Genomic DNA, 25,980 nt, shown 5'->3' with positions numbered 1-25,980 from the left:
TCAAGTTCAACTGTAGTTTACTGACACCCTCTTTCCACTAGTCAATACCAGCATGTATTTGATATTTGTTTTCAAAGAGTCTGCGTTTTAGTTTCTCTTGCCTCGCTTCTCACGTTCTCGTTCTTTGGTACCTAAGTATCAGTCGGGGAAGTGTACTGCCTGAAAAGAGAAAAAAATTGCCACACCCGTCAGGACTCGAACCCAGAGCCTTGCTTGTCACGAGCAACGCTCTGACCACTGAGCTAAGGGACCAGGCTGAACCTAGGAGGCGGGGACAAGTTTGTCACTCCAAAGGCAGCTCACAACATAAACCACACAATAATAATTGTCATACGGATGGCACTTCGGTCTTCCCCCCCCCCCCCCTCCCAGGGGACCAACCACGGTCAGTTTCTGGACCCTACCATAAGTGAAAAATAATTTTGTTTTTTGAAAGGATTGGAAGAACTTCAAATTCAAAGTATCAGTCGGGGAAGTGAACTGCCGGAAAGGAGAAAAAGTTGCCAGACCCACCAGGACTCGAGCCCGGAACCTTGCTTGTCATGATCAACGCTGTAACGACTGAGCTATGGGACCAGGCTGAACCTAGAAGGCGGGGACAAGTTTTTCACTCCTAAGGCAGCTCACAACACGGTCCACACCTACTGATGGTACTTGGGCCTTTTCCCTTCCCCACGGGACCAACCACGGTCAGTTACTGTACCCTACCAGAAGTGAACGAAGGTGATCAATTTTTTTGAAAGGATTAGGATAACATCAAATAATTATTGAAATTATCAGTCGGGGAAGTGAACCGCCTGAAAGGAGAAAACATTGCCAGACCTACCAGGGTTCGAACCCAGGACCTTGCTTGTCATGAGCAATGCTCTAACCACGTATTGTGAGCTGCCTATGGACGGAAAAACTTGTCAGCACCTTCTAGGTTCAGCCTAGTCCCATAGCTCAGTGGTTAGAGCATTCCTCATGACAAGCAAGGTCCCGGGTTCGAGTCCTGGTGGGTCTGGCAACTTTTCCTCTTTTGAGGAAGTTAATTTCCCCGACAGATACTTTGAATTTGAAGTTCTCCCAATCTTACAAAAAATTAACCACTTCCTTTCACTTCCGGTCCGGTCCAGAAACTGACCGTGTTTGGTCCCCTGGGGAGGGAAAAAGACCCAAGTGCCATCAGTATGTGTGGCACGTGTTATGAGCTGCCTTTGGAGTGAAAATCCTGTCAGTGCCTTCTAGGTTCAGCCTGGTACCATAGCTCAGTGGTTAGAGCATTGCTCTTGGCAAGCAAAATCCCGGGTTCAAGTTCTGGTGGGTCTGGCAATTTTTTTCTCTTTTCAGGCAGTTCACTTCCCTAACTGATACTTTGAATTTGTAGTTCTCCCAATCTTTTCAAAGTACAGCTTGACATTTTGTTGTTTTCCGTCCCTCATTTCTCCCACCCTCTAAGAATGTTATTTCAGAGCAATTGTACAAATATTGCGAGTAGGTGAGGTCTAATAAGCAGCACTAGAAAGAAAGAGGATGTTCGTCAGGGCCCGGCTGCTAAAGTTCTGAGGCTGCTTCATAATTTTGTCTACTTGAAGTAGGCATATCACACACAGAAGGACAAACTACGGACAACATGTAACATTTTGTTTCTTTTTTCCTAAGAGCAAGCTGCATATCTTATCATTGAATTGGGGCATACTGGACAACCTGCTTTCATTAGCCATACACCTGACAGCTGAGTTTAAATCCTTCCCAGCTTGCAAAGACCAAGACGTCTGGAAAGCTTCCTACAGCCATGCAAAATCTTAGTACAGGAAATGCGGTATAGTGATACTGAGGGGGGGGGGGGGGTGCGTTCTTAAATTCTCTAGCTTCTAGGAGAAGAAGAAAAGAGAAGTCGAAGAAACTGGGATTCTTCAAGAACGGGTCTCGAAGAAATCAGAGATATTTTGCAGCTGTCAAGCAAAATGAAGCGCCAAATGGGCCGCGATCTTGAGTGCCACGAAAACATGTAAAGTATGCGCTGTGCGTATGCGAAAAGGGAAATGATCAACACGTGTATTTTAGCCTAGTTCGCATGCGCTGATCCCAAACCGCGGGAATCTCCAAGTTTTAACCACCTCTGAAGCTTGGAGAGCTTGGAGAGCTTTGGAGAGCCTCCTAAAATTCGGCGAGGATAAAAGAACAGCTGTCGAACTTTTCGGAGAGTCTCCCACTTTTCCGAGAGGAATTAAGAACGCACCCTAAGTGTCAGGTCGCTTAGACAATGTAGGTCTCAGTTCTCCTAACTGTTAGTCAGTTGTGTTCCTTTTTGTCCCACGCGCAGACTGTATATGATCTGGTTACGTTGGTTAACATTTTGGCCTTCGCCTTTGTACTAGATAACTTATCGCTACGAAAGTCGTGGACATCACGCAACTGCGTTTTAAAGAAAACGGGGTTTGTCAACTGACAACGGCTCTATTCAGTTGCTATTCACATTCGGCCTAAGGCCCTGGATGGTAAATTCTTAATTTGTGATGTCTAAAAATGATAAAGTCAGTGATTACATTGCATGATATTGACAATCGGTAGTGACCAATGGTACTTTTTTTCCTATACTTTAATCCTTGGCCTTTTCAGTGTTCATAAAATGCTTACGACAGCATGCCGGAGAATACCAAAGTATGTGGGCAAGTGGATCTCTCCGATGTCGCTCAAATTTTGCAGATATGTTCCCTTTGGGGTGTAGATCGATTGTGCAAAGCGCTTGAAAACGCCTTTGAAGGGAACCTTGAAACTTGCATACCCCTCACAAATGGCCGAAATATCACACTATTTATGGGTCTACAATCGAGCCTCGCCACAGCGTATATGAACATACTACGAACAAAACTCCATCAAAGCGACATTGCCTCACCTTAGAAGAGTTCCTGGAGCGGTAGCGTTTAGCCAGGCAAGGATCCCAGAAGACGAGGGTCATCACCCCCTGGCGCCACAAATGATTGTATTGAAAATAGCGTATTTACAAGCGCTGGCAAAACAGCCAGCTACGTCCACAAATGGCAAGAACTATACACCGGCAGATAGTAGAACACCTCGTCTAGCGCTGAGGACATGTCCCCCATCTTACGCCTGAGTTTTGTTTTAGATAAACTCTTTTGAATTTTTCCACTCCACCATGCTGAAATACGGCCAAAGTCATACCTGCGCAGGAAAGCTCACCACTCCGCGATTTCTCCTCGACAATTTCTACTCCAACACCACTCCCAACGCTGCAGAACAAAGTGTATTGTAGACTCTGACAAGGAAAAGCAGCGGTGATCACTTGTCACTCCAAACGACAAGCATCTCCTTGCGCCACAAATTTTCCCGCACAGCAAGGAGAGTTATGGATCCTTCACACTTCCCCCTTGTAATTCCGAACATAGTCCAACACTAAAATTCCCTTGTTTCGTGCCGATCCTCGACAAGAGCGGCTAGCTCGGTCCCTTTGTGTTGACTGGTACATGGTACGCTAACAGCACTGGCTGCATGCGGCTGTCGCGTGAACTGCATGGCAGATTTCTTACGTCATAAAGGATGTGACTTCATCATCAGTTCACTGGTCTTCGAGCTACTGTACATGGTAAGGGAAAGTCCCGGTTAGTAGGCCTGCAACACGGTCAAGGTGTTCTTGAGTGCAGTAACGACATGAGTGTGATCGCTTCCAGACCAACGGGCGTTCAAGGCGAGTAAAAAGCGCACATGATGAAGGTGACTCTGAAATCTCGTGATCCATGATCCACTTGGCAGTCTTGCGTCACAAGGCACGTGTTTTCACCGTGCCTCTTGCAAAAAAAATCAAAACTGCGCTCAGGACTTCAGTCACTTTTACATCAACGATCGCACCAAAAATTGTCGGTGGCGTGACTCGTTTGTAGACCCATAAATAGTGTGATATTTCGACCATTTTTGAGGGGTATTCAAGTTTCAAGGTTCCCTTCAGAAACTTTTTCAAGGGCTTTGCAACCGATCTACACCCCAAAGGGAACAAACCTGCAAAATTTGAGCGAAATCGGAAAGATCCACTTGCACATATACTTTGGTATTCTCAAACATGCTCCCTTAAAGTACGAAACGTGTCGGCCGAATTTCGTTTCACGTATAGGATACGACACTGGTGACGGTATGGTATGTTTGGGATGGCTCAACTTGGGCTTAACCAAGAATACAACGATCTTACCTTCACACGAGGGTGCGTTAGATGACCAGGTTCCATCCTCCTTACATACTGAAGATCTCTGCCCTTTGAGTGCGTATCCTTCGTTGCATGCAAACTCGGTGATGCCAAACACCCTCCGTGAACTTCGTACAAATGTACCATTCTTGGGTGGAGCAAATGGTAAGCATAGAATTGCTGGTGAGAAGAGAACAAAACATGAAGCAGCTCAGCCTCTCACCTTTCCAATACTGCTAGTGTTCTTATCCAAGTACGAAAGACAGCGATCCTATTTCAGTGAACTTCGCCCTTCCAAAAGCGCCCTACGATCGTTTTTGTGCAGGTCCCCCAATGATTAGCGAGCAGACTGTATTCCCAAATGTGTTATTGGTCAAGCAATGGCGACGGACAACAGCACCCTGGATAGATCTAATCATGGCAATTGTGATAGATGCATGTATCTGGGAGTCACATCTGGCTTCGGCGAACTTCACTTCGTCTTGCTTGTTGTCGCCATTTGTGTCTATGTCTCCGTGTGTGTCAGTATAATTATGCTAGACAAGAAACTACAAATCTGAAGTTATTCATCATCATTATTGTAGTGTTATCTTGCGTTCAAAGAACACTACAATCCTCATCAATAAGAAATTAAAAATGCATGAACCAGTTTCAGGCATCCTCTTCAAATGAATTACATGCAATGTGTCTCTAGTGGCAGGTTCAGTGACACTGCCAAGTGCAGGGTCACTGGCAGCGTCGCCACCAGAGTCAATGGAAGTGTCAACTGATGTGCTGCAAAGTTCTGCGCCTGGAAGAATATCAGTGGAGCAAACATAGGATACGCCTGACTGTGAACCTAGCTCAAGTGTCAATGTTTGTTCTCTGGATCGTGAAGTCTGTTAGTGACCACTCCATTGCCAATGCTGATTGTGCGGATGTGCATTCCAATAGCCACTTCTCTGTTTTGTGCCATGCGTGTGGTCGCGTCCTGGCCCAATTCAACAGGTTAGAAGAAATTATATTCATAATATAGAGCCACATTTTTTACCAAAAGAAACATGTACTTAATTTCTCTCAGGTTCAACTGTTGTTTACTGATATGTTCTCTCCGTGAGTTGATGCACCGTCCATTAGGTGCTTTATCCCACACTGTTTGCGTTTAGTTTCTCTTGTGTCACTTTCCACCTTCTCGTTCTCCCTTTCTCCTTTCTCCCATCCCCACTGGAGCATATTTGTTCCCTACACTTATCACCTAGTTGCAATGGTAACCACCCTTGTTATGCTACTTATCGACATGTTTCCTTGGTTCTGGTTTCTTGTAATTCATTTGAAGAGGATGCCCGAAAACTGGTTGATGAATTTTGGCGTCCTTATTAAAGATGATGGTAATGAACTTTGGTTTTCTGTCCCTTATAGGCTTCCCGTCTCTAAGAGCAATTGTACAAATAGGTGGAATATAATATAAAGCACTTTTAAAACCCTTTATTACCGGATTACTTGCACAGCATGCACCAGGATTACGAATTTCAGCACAATTTCCAACTTCACCAGGTCATAAATTTTGTCTCCTTCACTTGATTTTCACAATCTAGGGCTCGTTGGAAAGCTGTTGGCCAGAGCAACGCCAGTGTACCAAGCTCCATTATCCAGTCGCCACAGATCAGGCGCGGTAACATAGCAAAGCCGTTCCTTAGAATTTGAAGTTCTCCCAATCCTTTCAAAATTTATCACTCTCTTTTCACTTCTGGTAGGGTCCAGAAACTGACCGTGGTTGGTCCCCTGGGGAGGGAGAAAGACCCAAGTGCCACCAGTATGTGTGGCACGTGTTGTGAGCTGCCTTTGAAGTGAAAATCTTGTCAGCGCCTTTGGGGTTCAGCCCGGTCCCATAGCTCAGTGGTTAGAGCATTACCCATGACAAGCAAGGTCCCGTTTTCGAGTCCTGGTGGGTCTGGCGATTTTTTCTTTTTCAGGCAGTTCACTTCCCCAATTGATCCTTTGAATAATAATAATACCGTAAAATCCCGCCAGAGCGGCCCGTCTCTCCTATCCGCCCTCCCTGACTTCTTGTCAGGGACGTGATTTCTCGTATCTCTGTCGCAGTCTGTGATGCCGTACTGTATTGCAGACGCGTGCTCGACCCCGTTGGAAATGTACGCAACAGTGCCCACTCTCTTGACTAGGGATCGCACAAACCCTTTTTGACGGATCTGTACGACTCGTGGCTCTTGACCTTTGGTCGGTGTACGAGATGCACGAACAGTTTTCGTAGGTTGCGTACCTTTTCATGTAGCACTGAATGCCGCAAGTAGGACTCGCCCATCCGCCCCTCCCCACCTGAAGCGCCGAGGAGGTAGGGGCGCTCTGGCCGGATTTTACGGTAATGATAATAATGTGCTTTGGTGAAATATGATATTACTATGGAAGAGCTTGCTGGATATCTTACGGTCGCATCGAGGCATACTAGTCGACCAGTTTCCATTAGCCATACACCTTGAAGCTGATGTGCCTACAAGTTTAAATCCTGCATTGCATGCATAGAAGACGATGCCTGGAAAGCTTTCTACAGTCTTGCCAGATGGTAGTGGACGAAGTGCCGGACATTTGATCTCTGTTCAGAAATAAGCAGAAGCACAGTTATTCAAACCAGATCCACATGTCCGAGCCAAATCTAAACCATACATCACGTATCTACCAAAATTCATGTTGCCTTCTTCACGCTCATCACATCACCCTGTATGCCTCTGGAAAGTGTCAATGCACAATCATGTCCTGTTTTCTGTTGAGAAGCGGCACGCCACAGGTTGTAGTCTGCTTCTAAACTCATGCAAGATAAAGGTACTCAATATCCACAGCAAACGCTCACATCATCCACTTAACCCGACCATTGTCTGTGGCTCGACTGTGATCAGCCAGTGGGACGAGGTAATGCAACTGATGATAACTCTAGACTCAGGCTGCGTTTACACGCCAACGATTGAAAACGATTTGCGTTTACACGACAATGAAGTACCAAATCGTTGCGTTTACTACGAATGTTTACACGATAACGCCCGAAACGATACCTAAACGGACCAAAATGGAAAAACACTGTGTTTTGAAACGTTTTCAAAACTGTTTTCAAAACGTTTTCGTTCTCGTGTAAACAGGAAAGCTATTGGAAAGAGAGCGAGGTCATGCAGAACATTTGCAGCGGGACTATATTTCGCGGGAAATACCCAACCCTTGCGACCACCGCACGTACCAACTCCAACTAACGTGTCACTTCCCGCCCTTGCGGCAAGCCAGCAAGTGCTAACTCCACCCTGTTCGCCCATTTTCCGTTTTCGTGTAAACGGTTCAAAACGATCTGCCGTTCTCGTGTAAATGGTTTGAAAACGATTCGAGGCCAGCCCGTTTTCGTTCCGTTTATGTTTCGTTTCGTCTCCGTGTAAACGCAGCCTCAGTGCCAACGACTAGGCCTCGGCGGGTAATGCTAGCATTGTCACTGGCATTACGAGCATCGTTTTGAGAACTAGCAATGCTCCAGCATTGTACCCGATTTTGGAACCAAAACAAGCATTAGCGCCCAAAAGTGTCATTTTCTCACTTCATGAGCGTGCATTACTGAATAAAACAGGAGCTCTACAATGTAACGTACACACTGTACTTTGTACCAGCGGCTTTTGGCAGTTTTGCTTAACCCTAGAACTACCAAAATTTCAACTACCCTAGAAGTACCGGAGGCATCATATGACTCCACTGGACTTAAACATACCTGCTTGGAATTATTTTCGGCAATATGTGTAGAAACCGAAGTCCTTGGGGTAAAAGGTACCTTTTAAAAGGAAGAACCAATAACAGGTGCACTATCTTGGAGACCAGCAGCTGGCATTGCGCGCAGCGAAAGGGCGACCTCTCGTCAGTTTACGGAAAAAGAGAAGAGCATTTGCCTGCCATGCTTATCCTGCAAACTCTACATGTCAGTCCATTACCCTGGAAATGGCTGCTGCTGGGCCAACTTGCTGGATTTTTCTCAGCCAGGTTGGTCATTCTTTGACTGCTGTGATAATTACATATTTTACGAGCAAAAGGAGAACGTGGTGTCGCGACTCATAGCAATCGAATAATTTCCGTTCGACGTCGTGTCCGGAGACCATCTTCGTGATCCAACCTCAAGTAGCAGAGTATCGTATTTCCCCGTAAGTTAGTACGTACTAACTTTCGAACTTAGCAGCCACATGAGTACTAACTTTCGGGGGTGCAGATGACCTATGTGATGCTCTCGCCAGCTGTGCCCGGCAAATTGCCACACAGTACGTAAGCCCAGCATCGAAGGAAGCCTACACGGCGTGCCGGCTTATCCCTCTAGATAAGAAACCGGGTGTGCGCCCAATAGGCATCGGCGAAACCGTCCGTCGTATTTTCGGCAAGGCTATTCTGAGAGTGGCGGGGAACTCTGTTCGTGAGGCGACAGGGTCACTGCAGATGTGCGGAGGCCAGGAATGTGGCATTGAGGCGGCCATTCACGCCATGCACGACACATTCCATGAAGAAGACGTAGACGCTGTGCTAATGGCGGATGCATCCAATGCGTTCCATCGCCTTAACAGAGAAGCATGTATGCGCAACGTAGCGCACCTCTGTCCAGCCATCACACCCGCTATCGTAAACTGCTACCGTCAGCCAGCCTGCCTATTCGTGGACGGGGAGTGCCTCCTATCGCGAGAAGGCGCAACGCAGGGAGATCCTCTTGCTTTGCCGATGTACGCTTTGGGGGTACTCCCCCTGGTGCGCAGAGTGGCAACCCCAGGAACACGCCAGAGCTGGTATGCGGATGACTCGTCCCTGGGTGGCGGGCTCGAACCTCTCCGCCAGTGGTGGGACCGACTCGTCGGGGATGGGCCGGCGTTCGGGTATTTCATTAACCCCAGCAAGTCCGTCCTCGTCGTCAAGCGGGACAAGCTAGAGGCAACCGAGACCATCTTCGCCGGTACCGGTGTGTCTATCACCACTGACGGGTGCCGCCACCTTGGACCAGCCATCGGAACTGATCAGTTTGTGCAGGAGTTTGTGGCTTCCAATGTGGCCGGCCACCGGGTCGAAGGAGCTGTGCAAGCTGACAGATTTCGCCCGGTCACAGCCTCAAGCCGCTTACTCTGCACTGGTGAGCAGCCTCCAACACCGGTGGTCCTTCCTGTGTCGGGTTCTCGATGGTGCTGCAGAACAGCTGGCACCCCTGGAGGACATCATCCACCGCCGCCTAATCCCTGCCATTAGTGGACGGACGGCGCCCAGTGAAGCTGAGCGCATTTTGCTCACTTTCCCCTGCCGGCATGGAGGCCTCGGCGTGGCCAGCCCTACCACTTTTGGCTCAATCACCACTGCCCTGTACACCAAGATCATGACGCAAGAGGAGCACCTCGATGATGCTCTTGCCTGTGTCTGCAGGGCCAAGAGTCAGGCTCGCTCTGAGGCCAGAAGGGCAATGAAGATAGCTGCCGATACGTTCCGAGCACAGCCAACTCGATCTCGCTATCAGTCTGGCAGAGGAGAAGGAAGCATCAAGCTGGCTCACCTGCCGAACCATCGCTCGCCATGGCTTCGCTTTGTTGAAGGGGGAATTCCGGGATGGCCTCTGCCTCTGTTACGGTTAGACGCCTTCTCGCCTGCCCACCACCTGTGTTTGCGAAAAGGCATTCACTACTGCTCACGCCTTGTCCTGTCCTTTCAGTGGGTTCCCCTCGATCCGCGAGAACGAGGTGCGCGACATACTGGCAAGCTCATTGAAGGGTGTCTCCCACATCGTCGCAGTGGAGACACATCTGCAACCCCAGACTGGGGAGCAGTTTCAGCTCCGGTCAGCATCAACCGAGGATCAAGCTCGTTTGGTTGTGGTGGCCAGTGGAGTTGGGAGGGGGGGGGGGTCGGCTCGAACGCACTTTTATTGATGTACGGGTGTTCAACCCTTATACGTCTTCGAACCACACCTCCTCTCTCTCTGCCTGCTACCAGCACTACGAGCAGGAGAAACGGCGTCGATATGATCGGAGAGTCCGAGAAGTGGAGCGATCCACTTTTCTCCCCTTTGTGCTCTCTTCCACTGGAGGATGCGGCAAGGGTGCCGCTGCACTGGTGAGCCGGATTGCACATCTCCAGTCGCTACTTGGGAAGGAGGCGTATTCTGTGCTAATTGCCCACCTCCGCTGCAGGCTGTATTTCGCCCTGCTGCGTTCGAGTGCCATGTGTCTGCGTGGGGCTCGCCGAGTTTGGCAGCCTCCAATGGATGGCTGTGCCTCCCTGGCTGTCGTGGAGGCTAGGGTGTCTCGTTGGGCCTTGGCCCGTGATTGTGCGGATTATGCTGTGCTTCTCTTGCTGTCTGATCACATGTGACGTCATCATTATGTGATTTGTTTTCAATACTCCGCCATGGAAAATTGTGTTTTGTTCGCCTGTAAAAGAGGCTTTTATAAGTAAAAAAAACTAACTTTCGGGGTGGTAGTATCTCTCGGGGAGTACTTTTTTATCGGGTTAAATGGCACGCAGTGGGAAGCCTGCGCATCTCTAGTGTCCGTGCATATGATGTATGTACTGTACGGTGTCTGTACATGTAGGACGGGTACGAACTTACTATCTTTCGGAGGGAACTGTCTTTCGGGGTGATAACCTCGGCAGTGGAAAGTGTATTTTTTATAGGGGGGTACTAAGTTATTTACGGGGAAATACGGTAGTTCCTGGAAACTATTTTTAGGGATTTTACCTGATTATATGGCGTCCATTCCTATCCAGCCTAAGGGCCGTCGGCAGATTATTGCGGGTACAGAGGATGCCTCTTGCGTAAATTTGCGAAACCAATGCCATGATATTGCCTTCACTCAAAGTAGAGTCCTCTCCAATTTTCTGTTTCCCTCCTACCTTGTGCACTTGATCATATTCCGGTCAATAAATGCAAATAATGCATCTGTCCCATCTTCAAAATTGTGAATATCTCGGAAAAGCCCGCAAACTTCGGAAGCAACAACAGGTTGCGCGCGTCCGCGCTTGCTTGGTGCAACACATTTTCCACTATCTACCAATTTTGCCAGAGAACCCAGCTTCATGAAGGAAATCCTGCCCGAGTTTTGGAGATTGATGTTCTGTTATGTGTATGGCTCCATAGCTTTATCACCACCATTATCTGCTTGCTCCCTCGACTCCGGTTCCGTATCAGACTGATCGAGAAGCCGGAGCAATTAGTATTATATATATCTTCATCTGGAGCATATAACTATGTGTCTCTGTGTTCGGTCACTTCTAATTGCTCACGCACAATCCTCCAGGCACTCTCCTCGCATTTATCCACAAACTCCTGCCCAAAAGATTTTAACATCAAATGAAATGCTTTATCGGCAGTGACACTGCGCCTACTGAACATGGCTTCCGCCAGACCAACCTAAACTCAAAGGACGTTCCTAGAAGGTTATAACTGCCCTGGCACTTCATATCGTTCTATGCTGCAGATGACATAGTGAATCACTTTCCAAACTTAGGACAAACAAATTTGTCTGTTTCGACAGGATTCGAGATTGCGATATTGACCGTAACGACACGTGAAATGTACATATTAGCATGCCCATATGTACAAATCAGCACCTTCATGGTCCTCAATCTCCTTGCTTCCAAATGTATTCCTCTTCACGTTATTCACGTGTGATTCTAAGCCAAATTCGCCCTTTATTGATGCTTATGGTATGTGGGGTCATATGAGGCGCGCGGTAGTTCTAGGTAGCACCCCCTAGCATTTCCGAACTGTACTAAATGTTTGAAACCACAACCCACTGCCATTAACAAAATACAAAATAAATAAAAGTCACAAAATGTGGGGAGATTCTAAGTCCCAATATAACAGCAATACCATTTTGAAATTCGCAAATGCATCATATGATGCCTCCGGTACTTCTAGGGTTAAACGTTAGCCTGCGACTTCGCAACGTGCGTCTCTAAAAGCCAGTTAGGCCAGTAAAGGAAATGATAATACAGCGGGCAGTGGCATTACTGAAAAGCAGTATGTGCTGGGAGGGATCGCATGAATGGGTGGTACTGTGGGTTTTTCCTGATGTCGGGCTGGAGCCTGTTCCACAGTGATACACATCGGAATGAGGCAGAATGTGTGCCAGCGGATGTCTTAGTGACTGGAAATTTAAGTGCTGGATTTCCCTGACTACGTGTAGCACGGCGGGCATTAAGGGGACTGAAAATATCGGTAAGCAATGTGCTGCATTTACCCTGAAGACAGCGCGAAGTGTAGCCAAGGAGCTTGTGGCAGTACATAACGTTTAGCGAGTGCAAGTGCAATTGGCAATACAGCAGCGCAGATGGGGATGCAAACGGAGCGTTGTAAACACAGCGGACTGCGCGCTTGAGTAGACGCTCTAGTCGCTCGGGCTGATGTGAGGTGAGGCCAGCAGAGAAACAGTTACTAGCATACAGAAGTCAGGAAGGGTCAGGGACTTCAGGTACGTGATGCGGCACGGGAGGGGCATGCAGCGCCTGTTTCTAAACAGTACAGCTTTTTTACAGGCAGCTCGCTTGGCGATCTGGTTGACCATGGGGGTCCAATTGAGATCGCGGTGCATGTGGACACCGAGATACTTTGCGGATTCTACTTGTGCCAGTTGAACTCCAGAGCACAAAATGCTGACACGAGGATTCACAGAACGATTGGCAGGGATGAACAAAATCTGGGTTTTACTCTCGTTTAGTACCAGGTTCCTGCTGGCAAGCCATCTGGCCAGGTGCGTAACTGCAGAAGATATACTACGTTCCAGCAGATGTTTGTCACGCTACTAATTTAGAGCATGATGTCATCTGCAAATTGAACTGTCCGCAGTCTCCGCACACCATACGGTTGCACTTCAGCTGCCACACGAGGTCGTGGCCCAGGCAGGACCAAAATGTCACGGCTTGATCACACATTAGAGCTTGCGGTAATGTAGGTTAACACATTGCACAAGCAACCACTTCACACGCACTCCAGCGGCTTCCAAAGAGCCCGCAGATCCCACGCTATTCATTGATGCATGTCAAGTAACACGTACATGCACGCTGTGGTGGCATGTAACATGCCGGAACTCACCTGAACTCGCCAGCCAACCAGCCATATGCGGCTGCAGCACACATCGGAGCTTAAACTCGTAACGCATACACCATACTTCGCGCCGGCCACATTGCCACTTCATATTTGCTTTGCTTGGGTAGTGAGAAGAACACCGGTTTGTTCCTTTCTCACCCACCCACCTTTGTGCGTGGACATACATACACACTATCATACAGGCCGTCCACACTCCGCCCAGTTCATGGGTGCCCATTTCATGGGCTGCACCTCGTGCGTGGACTATATCCTACATGATTATCACATGCCAGATTCGGTTGCCCACCACTCCATGAATCCTCCATATGATGTGTGCTCTCCACTGGTCTGCAATAGCGAGTGCATGCGTGTTATTATTTCATGGACTGCACTTGAGGTGCAGTCTCTGCTCGTTGCTGCACGCGATCGATTTTTACGGTGCTCGCTTGTTCATACTTGCTCTGTGACGCCCTGACGGCCCTAGGGCTATGGGCTTATGATGATAATGATGACTGTCGTGGAAAATTGCTTCAAAGGTCTTTCCCATTTTTTCTATTTGGAAATCAAGGACTCTTCCACCTATTGAAGCGTCCGCTTCTATACCAGATTGTCAGTTTCCCTTCAGAAATACAAAAATATACGAGGGAACACTGCATATCTTACCATTGCATCGGGGTGTAATTGACGACCAGCTTCCATCAGTCATGCATACTCTAGCTGACTTGCCTGCGATTACGTATCCTTCATTGCAGACAAACTCAGTGATACCGAAGAGGCCTTGAGAGCTTCTAACAATAGTGCCGTTATCAGGTGGGTGAAGAGGCAGACATTTGATTTCTGTTCAGAATAATGAGAATAATTATAAAAATATTCGCGGACCCACGTGATAATCAATTCTAAAATGTATTTAATGTGTGAATGGAGAATCACATACTTGGAGGGTCTTTATACCACTGGCCTCTACGTTTAGCTGTGTGCCTTTGGTGAGTTTCAAAGCCCATTGACAGGGATGTTAAGCAATTAATTTTGTAGAAAAAAAGGACCAAGGAAATTCAAGTTACGCTACAATGTCGGCTTACACCACCAGCCCAATTCATCAATCAGTCCAATTAATTTTGTCACTATCTTTCGCCATTTTTATGTCAAATCATTACCAGGTTATGCGATGTTGCGATTGTGATCGTGAATAGGACTCCTCTGTTTCCAAGTACCTCATAATCAATACTGGTTGCACTCTGGTGTTTGCTGATAGTAACATTTCTGTCGCTTTGAAAAACTGCCTTTCGGCCTAGAAAAGCCTCTGTGATTAAAATAACTGTGCTGATGAGGCCTTTATGGCCGAAACAGCTTGCTGTCTACAGCATTTGGGTATTACGCTCCTCGGATTTCGTCTGGTTGAGCACTGTGGGTAGGCGGCGCTAGTGCTGCTGCATCACGCATTGCCCGCTACTTTTCGCAGTTTTGAGCACTCTGGCGCTAGAGCGAGGAGCTATCATTATGTCGGTGGTGCCTCCTTGCACCATTGCTGGTAGCTCGGCCTATTTAGCTCGTAGATGTACTGCTGAGGCCTTTATGGCCGAAATAGCTTGTTGTCTACAGCATTGTGTAAAAAAGTATACATTTTAACCTTTTCGTAACTCCGAGTTTCACGAACTTAATCGATCATCAGACGAAAATTGGAATGTTCGTCTGATGATCGCAGGATGCTCGAGAAAGCAGCCGAGTATGCCTATAAGCTTTAGAAAAAAGAGCAAAACAACAGATAATCATCAGGAAAAGGACTCAGATCATTGTCATGATATGGACTGGGAGCTTTGTGAAAGTACAAGACAATATGCAAGAGCAATACCTAATTCACAAGCACACGCTGAACGTTAGGGAAATGTCCTCTGGTGGCTGTTAAAATGATATTCCAAATCGACAAGCAGCGCTTTGTATGGACCTTCAAGAGCAGGTGTGTACATAACAGCCTCATTTGGCATCAAACCCTGTTTTTCGGATGCCATTTTTTACTCCTTCTCAAAAAGGATCTGATTATGTCAAAAATGATGCCTTCTATAGTAGGTGCGCATAACAGCCTCATTGGGCATCTGCTCTTGGTTTTATGCTTCTGCTAAACAAAGTAGATAAATATGGTGGTTCACACACCTGGCAATATGGCGGTAAACACACGCCTACGCACGCACGCCCTCTAGGCTGCAAAGTTCTGGCACAGAGCTCTCCTTCTTTGCACCACCACCACCACCATCACCATCAGTTCGAGCCTGGCGCGGGGTCGAAACGTACGTAGCAATCATGCTATGTCGTTGCTGTGTCGTCTTTATTATTATTATTTTTTATATTTCACGATGGCGTAACGCCAATAAGGACTATTGATAAGTGTGATAGAACTGATACAAGCCAGGAACAGCCAGATGCCAGAATTCACCTCGGAGGCAAGAAGCAATGGATCATGAAAAACAAGCGAGGGCAATAACGTTAGCAGGGGTGATCGAGATAGTTAAGTACACGTTCGAGATACCAAAAACCAGGGGGATGCGCGGAGCAGGAACAGGAACCGTTCAAAAGAAGACTGGATGCATTGTTTCGGAAAAAATTCCACGAAGTTGGGTTGTGACGTCAACAGGGAGTGGGTTGTAGAGGGTGAGGGCACTGTCGATGTGGGAATCTCGGTGCCTGTTTGTGTTTGCATCTCCTTGTCTGTCGAAGGGTGTATAATTGGTGTTGATGTTGTGGTGCAAGATGTGGTTGCTGCAGGTGTAGTGGGGAGGTTTGGTCTTCTTCTATGTGCCATGCGCGATTTGATGTACCAGCCTGCTACTGTATAGCAGGAAATTTTCGGACGGAATTTATTTTCGTACGATTTCGTACACGGCTTCTTTTGTACTAAAATTAATTCCGTACTAAAATTTGTTTATGTGAAAGTATGTACATCATACATATGCGTACTACATGCAAACACGTGTATTTAGCATGCAGCACTGTACGAAAATATAATCCGTACGAAAGGTCGAAATTCGGCTTTGTCCGAAAATTTCCTGCTATACAGTATATCTTATACCGCCAACCATGCATCGACTAGGCGCCAGGCGCAAACTGATGGTGGTGGTGGGGAGAAGGAGAGCTCTGTGTTGGAACTCTGCAGCCTAGAGAGCGTGTGCGGGCGGGCGTGTGTTTACCGCCATATCGCCAGGTGTGTTTTACCACCATATTTATCAACCATACGTACAGCTGCAGTGGTGTCTTCAACTTCATTCTGCTCAAAAAAGAACCCTCATTATGCCAAATATTATACAGGCATAATCCGTTTACCCCTACTATTGGACCATAAACCTCCCCAATGTGACATTACACAACGAAGCAAGGTTCAATATCGAGCAGCCAGTGGTTCTCCAAGCAAAACAGCGACTACTTCTGGACACTGACCCAAGTTACCTTGTGAGGTTTAGCTAACCAGCTGGCGCCTATCGACATCTTGGGTCGTTGGAACCAAAAGATGAAGTCAACCTGGCAATTGTAATAAGAGTTATACAATTGCTATTCGCAGTGGCTTTTGCTCCACCGGGAGACGAAGCGCCCTTCTATTTTAACATAATCCAGGCATGCTTTCCTTTCGATCACAGTTTTGGTCTTTTTGCTGGTACATAATTGCTTCTTTTCCTTTTCTGTCTGCCTTCTTACCGCTTTCCTTGTTACACGTGGTTGTAAAAACCCTGCAATCACCACTCAAAGTTGTCATTGGTTTCTCCAAACAGGTATAGCTTGGAATAAAACTAAACTGAACTAAACTAAACTACATAATGAAGAATGGTTGAGTCCAGATATTAGTTCTTGACCAGCGCTATATTTTGCCACAATATGTTTTGAACCAGTTGAGTCCAGAAATTTGTTCTTGACGAGCGCTATAATTTGCCACAACATGTTTTTAACCACAATTATTATCAGTCTAGGATTAAGGCTTTTCTAACAGAAGTGACACCATGCAACTCTTCGTTACCCCGCCAATATTGAGGCACAAGACCTGGCGTCATGGAAACTTGAATTACCCGATATGAAGTTTCACATGCATCAGCATGACGAGAGAAAAGGCTTGGTGAAAAAAGGAAATTAGTAAGTAAACGAAAGATATTGTAATAGGTAGCCGAGTGGTAGGCGCGGTGAAATCAACAATAATTACTTTTATTCTACTTTCAGGTACACACCTGAGATATAATCGTTCGTGAAAGAAGAAGCAGCAAAATAACTGACTTTCTCTCCGGTGCTCACCTAGAGGCTGAATCCTTATTCTTCGAGTTAGCTTTCATTGCTATCCAATCTAATCTAATCTTCTCTTCATCAAAACAGAAATGCGCAGCCGCTTATATGCAGCAGACGCCGTACGCTTACATACGGAGATACACTAAATATACATCAGGCAAAGCTCCGTATTAGTTCCGTACTGCTTCCGTATTGGTCGGGCAGGGATACTACACCCTCCCTTCCTACAGATAATCACGCCCTCGTGATTTTCAAAAAATTAGTGAGGAGTTACGAACAACAGCGTCAACCGGAAGATGGCAAATTATATCGGAAATGATAACGTTTAGAGTAGACAGAAGAAATGAACTGATAACAAATCATAAAATAGAAGTAAAAGCACACCAGGTTCACACGATCTCACGGGGTCAAAAGGGAAAGAACTGTCCTCCAAATAGGACCTGAAACCACAGCACTCTTGCTGCACGCTGGCACAACCCGCCAGGAACATCGCAGTTCAAAAACCGAACTGGATACACTATAACTATAAGGGGCGTTGTCACACACATTGTCCCACGTTAGCTGGGTAAACCGTGGCTCACCATGATCAGACGCCTACCAAACTAAACTGGATTCACACACTCGCATAAAGGAAGACTGAAGAGAAAAGGGAGACTGAAGGAAGACAGGAAAGAAAATGCCATACCTGGAATCAGCGTTAGTAACCACGGCGGCGGCTGGAGCTATGGCGGAGGGCAAGCCAGGTTTTATCTTCATCTTGGTTGAGCCGGTGACTCAGAGCGGCTAGCTCGGCGTCAGACAAATAACCTCCCTCCTCGTCTTGAATCGTGGTCTTCACGTTGTCGATTGCATCGCTTTGCGCGACGTAAAGAGTGATTGTCTAGCCAGGAAGAGTGTTGACGAAAATCTGCATCCCACCACGGAGGCGAAGTACCAAGTGAAGAGTGGGCTCCTGCTTCCGACTGCGTGCCGGCGAAAATCAAACGCTGCTGGTCTTGGGGACTACCCTCCTTGTCTTGGGCAGCAGACTGCCTGTTGTCGTCCTCATCAGCTTCGCCATCACCACCGGTAGTATACATGTAGGTTGCGGGTCGCTTGGAATCGCCATCGGAGTCTCCAGTGGACGCCATGCGGAGGGAAGGGTGATCCACGCTAGCATCCTCACTGTGCTGCAAGCTAATAAGCAGGGTCAAGCCCAGGAAGGCAAGAAACATGATTCTCATCATGATTCGTCGCAGGGAGCTGCAGCGGGTTGAGCCATGGGGGTCTGGGGTCGAATCACGTTGTTTTATTTAAAACTACACCGCTGCCACCAATGTAATAGGTAGCCGAGTGGTAGGCGCGGTGAAATCAACAATAATTACTTTTATTCTACTTTCAGGTACACACCTGAGATATAATCGTTCGTGAAAGAAGAAGCGGCAAAATAACTGACTTTCTCTCCGGTGCTCACCTAGAGGCTGAATCCTTATTCTTCGAGTTAGCTTTCATTGCTATCCAATCTAATCTAATCTTCTCTTCATCAAAACAGAAATGCGCAGCCGCTTATATGCAGCAGACGCCGTACGCTTACATACGGAGATACACTAAATATACATCAGGCAAAGCTCCGTATTAGTTCCGTACTGCTTCCGTATTGGTCGGGCAGGGATACTACAATATTGCGATATCAGCGGTGATTTGTGAAGACAGCGACTGCTCCGAACGTCGGAACTCACGCGTCCTGCTGACTAACATGTCACTTGACTGACTCACGACTGCGTCTGGAGCACAGGAAATGCCAGTTGCACCCTCCATTCCGCAAACCTGCAAGAAAACACCACTTCCTCAGCCTGCTCAACACACAGTGTATGGTGGAATTAATCCTTAATCAGTTGAGCTTGAGTAGGGTAATGAAATATGTGCTCAGAGAACAATCGTATTATGTATTGCTATCAGGACCAAAGGATCACTAGGGATTCCAACTTCCTGCGATGTTTCGCTTCCAGCACGACAGACACCTCCTGAGCACCAGGCTGCAGCGTGAGTCAGTGTCGTACATGGAGTCGTGAGTACAGACGTAGAGAGCCATTGGCCATTCCCAATGCTGTCACCTCCAGCCACCTACTTCCATTCCCAAGCAAGGGACAACAGCACGCAAGGTGCTACGACATCTGCGGTGATTGGTAAAGAAAGTGTCTGCTCCGAACGTCGGGGATCACGACACTGAGAGCCCACCATCTAGTCGCATTCCCAAAGAGGAGGTGACAGACTTGTGAATGGCATTTTAGCCCTGAATGTCTGTTGTCACAACTCCATGTGCGACATAGACTAACGCTACTTCCTCGTGCTCACATGTAGTGTGTTTGTCTGGAAGAGGAGCGTCACTGTACGTTGGTATTCCTCTTGATCTTTTGGCTTGTGAACACGCCATAATGCAGTGCTCTCCCAGCGGATAGTCTACGGGTCTACTCAAGCTCAACTGCTGGGGGCGAATTCCCCGAAGCACTGTGTATTGAGCAGGGAGTGGGGCTCTCTTTCAGTTTTGGCGAGTGGAAGGTTCTGAGGTTTCCTCGTGTGCTCCAGATGAAGTCTTGAGCCAGTCAAGCACCAATTCAGTCGGCAGGAAGGTCGACCTCCGAAGTTCGGAGCAGACACTTGTTTCATTAGCAAGAGCGGTCCGCAAATTAAGTGCGTTTGGTATAGACACATTGAGGGCTGTGGTTCACCAACCAATAGCTGATATTGCAAGAAGCGCACTTTAAGACGCGCAGATGTTTGAGCAAAGATTGCCTGAACTGAAAGTCCTTCGTCATTTTACTGGTGGCAGTTTCTCTTTGGACTTCTTTCCCTTTTCACCCTAATTTGCTGCGTACATGACTGTAGTGTGAGCAACCTCTATCATTTCACTTACCTGAGCACGTAGGTGATGAACTGGACCATTGTCCACTGACAGTACATGAAGTATAGGATTGACCAATAAGCTTGTAGCCTGTGTGGCAGGAGAATGTAGCAATGTCGTACCCTTTGTGTGACGAGTAACTAACATTGCCGTTTGAAGGCGCGTCTGGAGAGGGACAAGCCACCCCTGAGACAGTAGGTTGAAATGGGGAGATAGAAACACGTCAAAATCAAAGTCGATTTGGGGGTATATGGTAGCAAATAGAGTAATGAATTCCTTTTGTAAATTCATTTCCGTGGAGGAAATTTACCTATTTACCCCACACTTGATCTTTAATTTGTTTTAAAGGAAGTAACGATCATTACTCAAACGGCTAGTTATAAAACTTGCCACAAGAATTATAACTTGCTCTCACCCTGTACTGTTGTCTCACAATTCCTTTTCGAGAAAGATTTTCCTTCATCAGTTCAAGACCAAACCCAGTTCAATAGAAACTCGTAATCTAAATGTACATTTAACGGCAATTGTCTTAGAGTTTAGAATTAATTACTCGTATCAATGCAGTCACTCCTGGCTTACAAGGTAATTCTCGTCGGAACACACTCCTACGGGGTTAAAAATAATTGACAAGACACTTTTTAGATGTTTGCCTGGGGGTATGAAGCCAATGAGAAAACCTAATGAGCACTTGGTACCTTAAGCCAAATGTGACCAAAACCGAGCTCCTCCTGTTTCCCCCTCCCACAGATCCAGTGCCCATCTTCCACTTTCCCGATGATCCCGGTCACCCTATCTCTGTAGCGCCCCACCATAAACACCTTGGCATTGTCATAGATTCCGCCCTCTCCTGGTCTCACCATGCTGATCATGTGTCGTCCAAAGTATGCCGATCTGTCGGCATAATGTCAAGTCACTTGTCCCATTTGCCCAAAAATTGCCGGATTAATTTTTATAAATCATACATTCTTCCCCTCTTCACGTACGGCTTCCCTGCCTGGTCCACCATTAACAAAACCGACATAGGTAAATTAGAAGTTCTCCATCGCCGTATACTGCGAATCATATTCCGTACTGATCGTTATACCTCAAATCTAGACTTGTATGCTGCTGCATCCACTACCACTCTGCAACATTACCTTGATGCTTCCAAGTGCACCCTGGCGCATTCAATTTTCCTTGACCAGCACCCTGCTCATATACAGTCCCTTAATTGGTTCCATTCAGGTGGCTCCACCCGAAGCTGCGTTCGTCTCCCCCTAGCTAGGTCTACCCTATTCGTAAATTCCCCTTTCTTTTCCTCCTACTCCACGTGGCTCCAACTGCCTCCCAGTGTTAGACAAGCTCCAGATATGCCCAAATTCCGTACCCTCGTCAGACAGCACTTCAGTATCTCCCAGTAAGCAAAGTCACAGTCACCACTTCCGCTGCATAGCTCGCTGAGCATCCCATTGCTTTGTAAGTTGCTAATCCCTTCCCACTTTGTGTACGTGCTCTTAATTTTCTTTTTTTCTCTTCTTCCGTGGTTGGTCTCACCCTCTCCTCAATTCCATTGGCTGTCTTGACATGCCACGAGGTGCAGAAATAAATAATAATAATAATAATTGAATTGTTTGCAGGCAACCTGCCTACACTCAAGAGAGCACTGCATTTCACACAAATCCATTGGTATCGTTACAACGTTTCGGTCTTTATGACCATCATCAGGAATGAAGTGGACATGGAAAGAACAGCAGTATAAAAGAAGGAGGCAAGCAAGCAAAGCGCGGTACATAGTGACAGCGCGCGTAGAGAAGTGCAAAGCACGTCATGGCGGGTGTGCATTACTACATATACATGACAACACAAGCACAAACGGCGAGGAAAGTAGATACTGCGCTACAGCAGTGATAACAGCCCAGTTACAGTCTCACACCACCAGTGAGGTATCTAGAGCCCCGCGCCACTCGCAGTAAGGTGGTGTTATAGCAGATCCCAGCCACTGTTGTTATTAATTTCCGGGGATCGCTCCCTGATATTGATGGCCTCCCGGATCCTCCTCCTGGGGCGGTCACGCTCAGAACCGAGAACCCGGATACCTGAGAACGCCGTTGCTCCCAATGGCAATGGGTCAGATGCATGCTTGGCCGCGAAATGCTCACCCAGCGCGGTGCCGCTCACTGTGTTGCGTGCGTCGTCGTTGTGTTCTTTTGTCCTGGTAGCGAGGCTGCGGTACGTCTCTCCGACATATTTATCACCACATTTGCACTCGAGGTGGTATACCACGTTTCGCTCTGTGCATGCTTCTGAACCGGACATGCAGGCGACACAAGCAGCCTTGGGCCGCCCCCGTTTACGGGGCTTGGACGGGTCTACATACCTGCGGCATGGTGGTTTGCGGAGGGCAGACGTGCAAATCATAGAACTTAGACGGCGGTTCCTGTAAATCAGCTGGGCATTTATCTTGTACTTCCGGAGTAATTTATGAATTTTGTTGTGGATATACTCGGTGTGAAACGGTAGGTTGAGGGTGACACGGTATTCATTCTGCACTCTGACACGTCGGGGGCGCATAGCTCGTTCACGTGCCGAAACTATAACTGACTCTGGGAAGTTGTTGAATTTTAGGATGTTGGTTACTTTTTCTTCACTTCTTTTTAGGGTGTCGGCATCGGAGGATAGGCGGACGGCACGCAGGAACTCAGAGGAAGCAATTGCTTTCTTTTGCTGGTTGGGAACTGACGAGTTGTAGTCTGATACCAGTCCGCTGTGACATGGCTTGCTGTATAGTTCATAGGATATAGATCCATCTGGTGAGACATGGACGGTCGTGTCCATGAAATTGATTGAGCCAGTCAACTCCGTGGATTGGTGAGTGAATTTAATATTAGGATCGGCATTATTGAAGTGATCTAGGAAACTCTGCAGAAGTTCCGGACCGAGGTTCCACACAATGAAAACATCATCGATGTAGCGCTTGTACAGAACTGGGCTGGCAGGTGCACTACGCAAGAGCGAACTCTCTAGGTCATGCATGTACAGGATGGCAAAGGGGGGCGCTAGGTTATTGCCCATAGCCACACCATCCTTCTGGTGGTACACCTGCGCTCCAAACCGGAAGTAGTTGGAGCTCAGCACATGTGCGAGGAGCTCCTTGACCTGCCCAATTCGGAAACCGAACAGATCGATGCTGCCCTCGTGTTGTCGGAGGACTCTCATGACTGCTGCAATGCCATCGTTAATCGGGATGCTAGGGTAAAGGGCCACCACATCCATAGTCACAATGATGGTGCCGGGCGGGGCCTTGAGGTTGGGAAACGCGCTCCTCATACACTGGAGTGCTTCAACAGTGTTCTCCAGGTGTGCTGGCACGAACTGGAGACATTGATTGAGGATGCGTTCGAGGACTATGGAGATGTTTGTAACTGGGCTGCCGCAGGCCGCGACGACTGGTCTGAGAGGAATATTGGACTTGTGGTCTTTTGGAAGACCGTACATTTCAGGGAAGCTGTTGTCACCCGGCATCACGGCTGTGTATAAATCCTTTTCCAAGGATCCCTCGCAAACTCGGCGGAGTATGTTTCGGGTCTCCTCCTCCCACTGGTCGATAGTAAGCTCAACCTTCTCAAACCGGGACTCGTCCGACAACAGGGATTCTGCCTTCTCCAGGTAAGTGGTCATTTTCATTGCTACAAATTTGTTGCTTTTATCAGATTTTTTTATGATGACCGACTCGTCCTTGCCGACCTTCATGAGCTGCTCACGATCAGAGTGAGACAGGTTCGGCTGCGGCACTCGCGAGTTTTTGTACAGGGCCATTGCTTCGCGCTTGAAGCTCGCCAGGCTGTACTCTTCGTCCTTGGACAGTTTAGGGCCCTGCTGGAAACCATGTGCCTTCAGGTGCCAGATCTTGGGTTCAAATTTGGCGGGACCTCCGTCAGCCATAGATGGCTGCTGTTCCGAGGACTGCCTCCACCAGCGAAGAGAGTACGCCATTCTTTCGACGCCCACCTCGACGTCTTGCATAACTCTCTGGTTGGCTTTGCCAGCCGACGGAACAAAGCCCGGCCCGAGTCTAAGGAGGTCCAGCGCCTCACTCGACACACAGTTGTCTAAGTCAAGAGCACATCCAGAGCGGTCTTGCGTCGTGACATTGTTGCGGTGACCACCTGCAGGCAGCTGGCAATGTAGACCCGTCCAAGCCCCGTAAACGGGGGCGGCCCAAGGCTGCTTGTGTCGCCTGCATGTCCGGTTCAGAAGCATGCACAGAGCGAAACGTGGTATACCACCTCGAGTGCAAATGTGGTGATAAATATGTCGGAGAGACGTACCGCAGCCTCGCTACCAGGACAAAAGAACACAACGACGACGCACGCAACACAGTGAGCGGCACCGCGCTGGGTGAGCATTTCGCGGCCAAGCATGCATCTGACCCATTGCCATTGGGAGCAACGGCGTTCTCAGGTATCCGGGTTCTCGGTTCTGAGCGTGACCGCCCCAGGAGGAGGATCCGGGAGGCCATCAATATCAGGGAGCGATCCCCGGAAATTAATAACAACAGTGGCTGGGATCTGCTATAACACCACCTTACTGCGAGTGGCGCGGGGCTCTAGATACCTCACTGGTGGTGTGAGACTGTAACTGGGCTGTTATCACTGCTGTAGCGCAGTATCTACTTTCCTCGCCGTTTGTGCTTGTGTTGTCATGTATATGTAGTAATGCACACCCGCCATGACGTGCTTTGCACTTCTCTACGCGCGCTGTCACTATGTACCGCGCTTTGCTTGCTTGCCTCCTTCTTTTATACTGCTGTTCTTTCCATGTCCACTTCATTCCTGATGATGGTCATAAAGACCGAAACGTTGTAACGATACCAATGGATTTGTGTGAAATGCAGTGCTCTCTTGAGTGTAGGCAGGTTGCCTGCAAACAATTCAAGTATAATGAAGCTGCGTGAAGCGTCCTTCAAAATTTTGAAATAATAATAATAATAATAATAATAACGGCAGTGCTTTGAACACAGTCTGTTAGGACTATCTGCTGCTGCAGTATCTGGCATACATTACTCACTTGTGCACATAGGTGGCGTTCCAGACCAATTTCCACTAGCCTCGCACGTTGCACTGGCATTGCCTTGCTGTGTATAACCATTGTTGCAGCTGTAAGATGCTTTGCTCAAAGCGTTGTATGAGGAAGCATTTGTTAATCCGTTGACCGGAATTGGAGGAGCACCGCATGTAATTTCTAAGAAGATTAAAAAAAAAAGAACTTAGAATTTGCGACTTCGGCGGTAACAGTCATGAAGTTGATTGTTCCAACTAGGAACACACGCTTCTTACCGAACTGGGCACTTGACTGACTCGCGACTGCCATCCGGAGCACACGAGGAGCACGTCGCACCTTCCTCTCGGCAAACCTGCAATAATGCACCACTCCCTGCTCAATACACAGTGTTTCGGGGCATTCACCCCTCATCAGTTGAGCTTGAGTAGGCTGAGTAAGATTGTGCCAGAAAAGCACCACTTTTATATTGCTCTCCAGGCCAAACCATCACCAGGGGCACAAACGTACAGAGATGCTTCGTTTTCAGCGCGACAAACCCCTCGTGAAGCCCCAGGTAGC

At 47.7% G+C, this 25,980-nt stretch overlaps 1 protein-coding gene across 1 annotated transcript in view; it reads right to left on the bottom strand.

The window, feature by feature from the left end:
- The window catches only part of LOC135819816 (P-selectin-like), a 69,748-nt gene that overhangs the window by 9,025 nt on the left and 34,743 nt on the right, over positions 1-25,980 (bottom strand). Inside the window, exons 7-11 of the mRNA XM_065333094.1 lie at positions 25,429-25,602; positions 20,395-20,568; positions 13,908-14,081; positions 6,603-6,767; positions 4,184-4,357 (exon numbers count right to left, since the gene is read on the bottom strand). Of these exons, the coding sequence (XP_065189166.1) occupies positions 4,184-4,357; positions 6,603-6,767; positions 13,908-14,081; positions 20,395-20,568; positions 25,429-25,602 (861 nt within the window). The remainder of the gene's footprint in view (positions 1-4,183; positions 4,358-6,602; positions 6,768-13,907; positions 14,082-20,394; positions 20,569-25,428; positions 25,603-25,980) is intronic.

This window comes from Sycon ciliatum, chromosome 6 (assembly GCF_964019385.1).
Source record: "Sycon ciliatum chromosome 6, ocSycCili1.1, whole genome shotgun sequence".
Taxonomy (NCBI): domain Eukaryota; kingdom Metazoa; phylum Porifera; class Calcarea; order Leucosolenida; family Sycettidae; genus Sycon; species Sycon ciliatum.
This window is presented reverse-complemented; position numbering and strand designations above follow the sequence as displayed.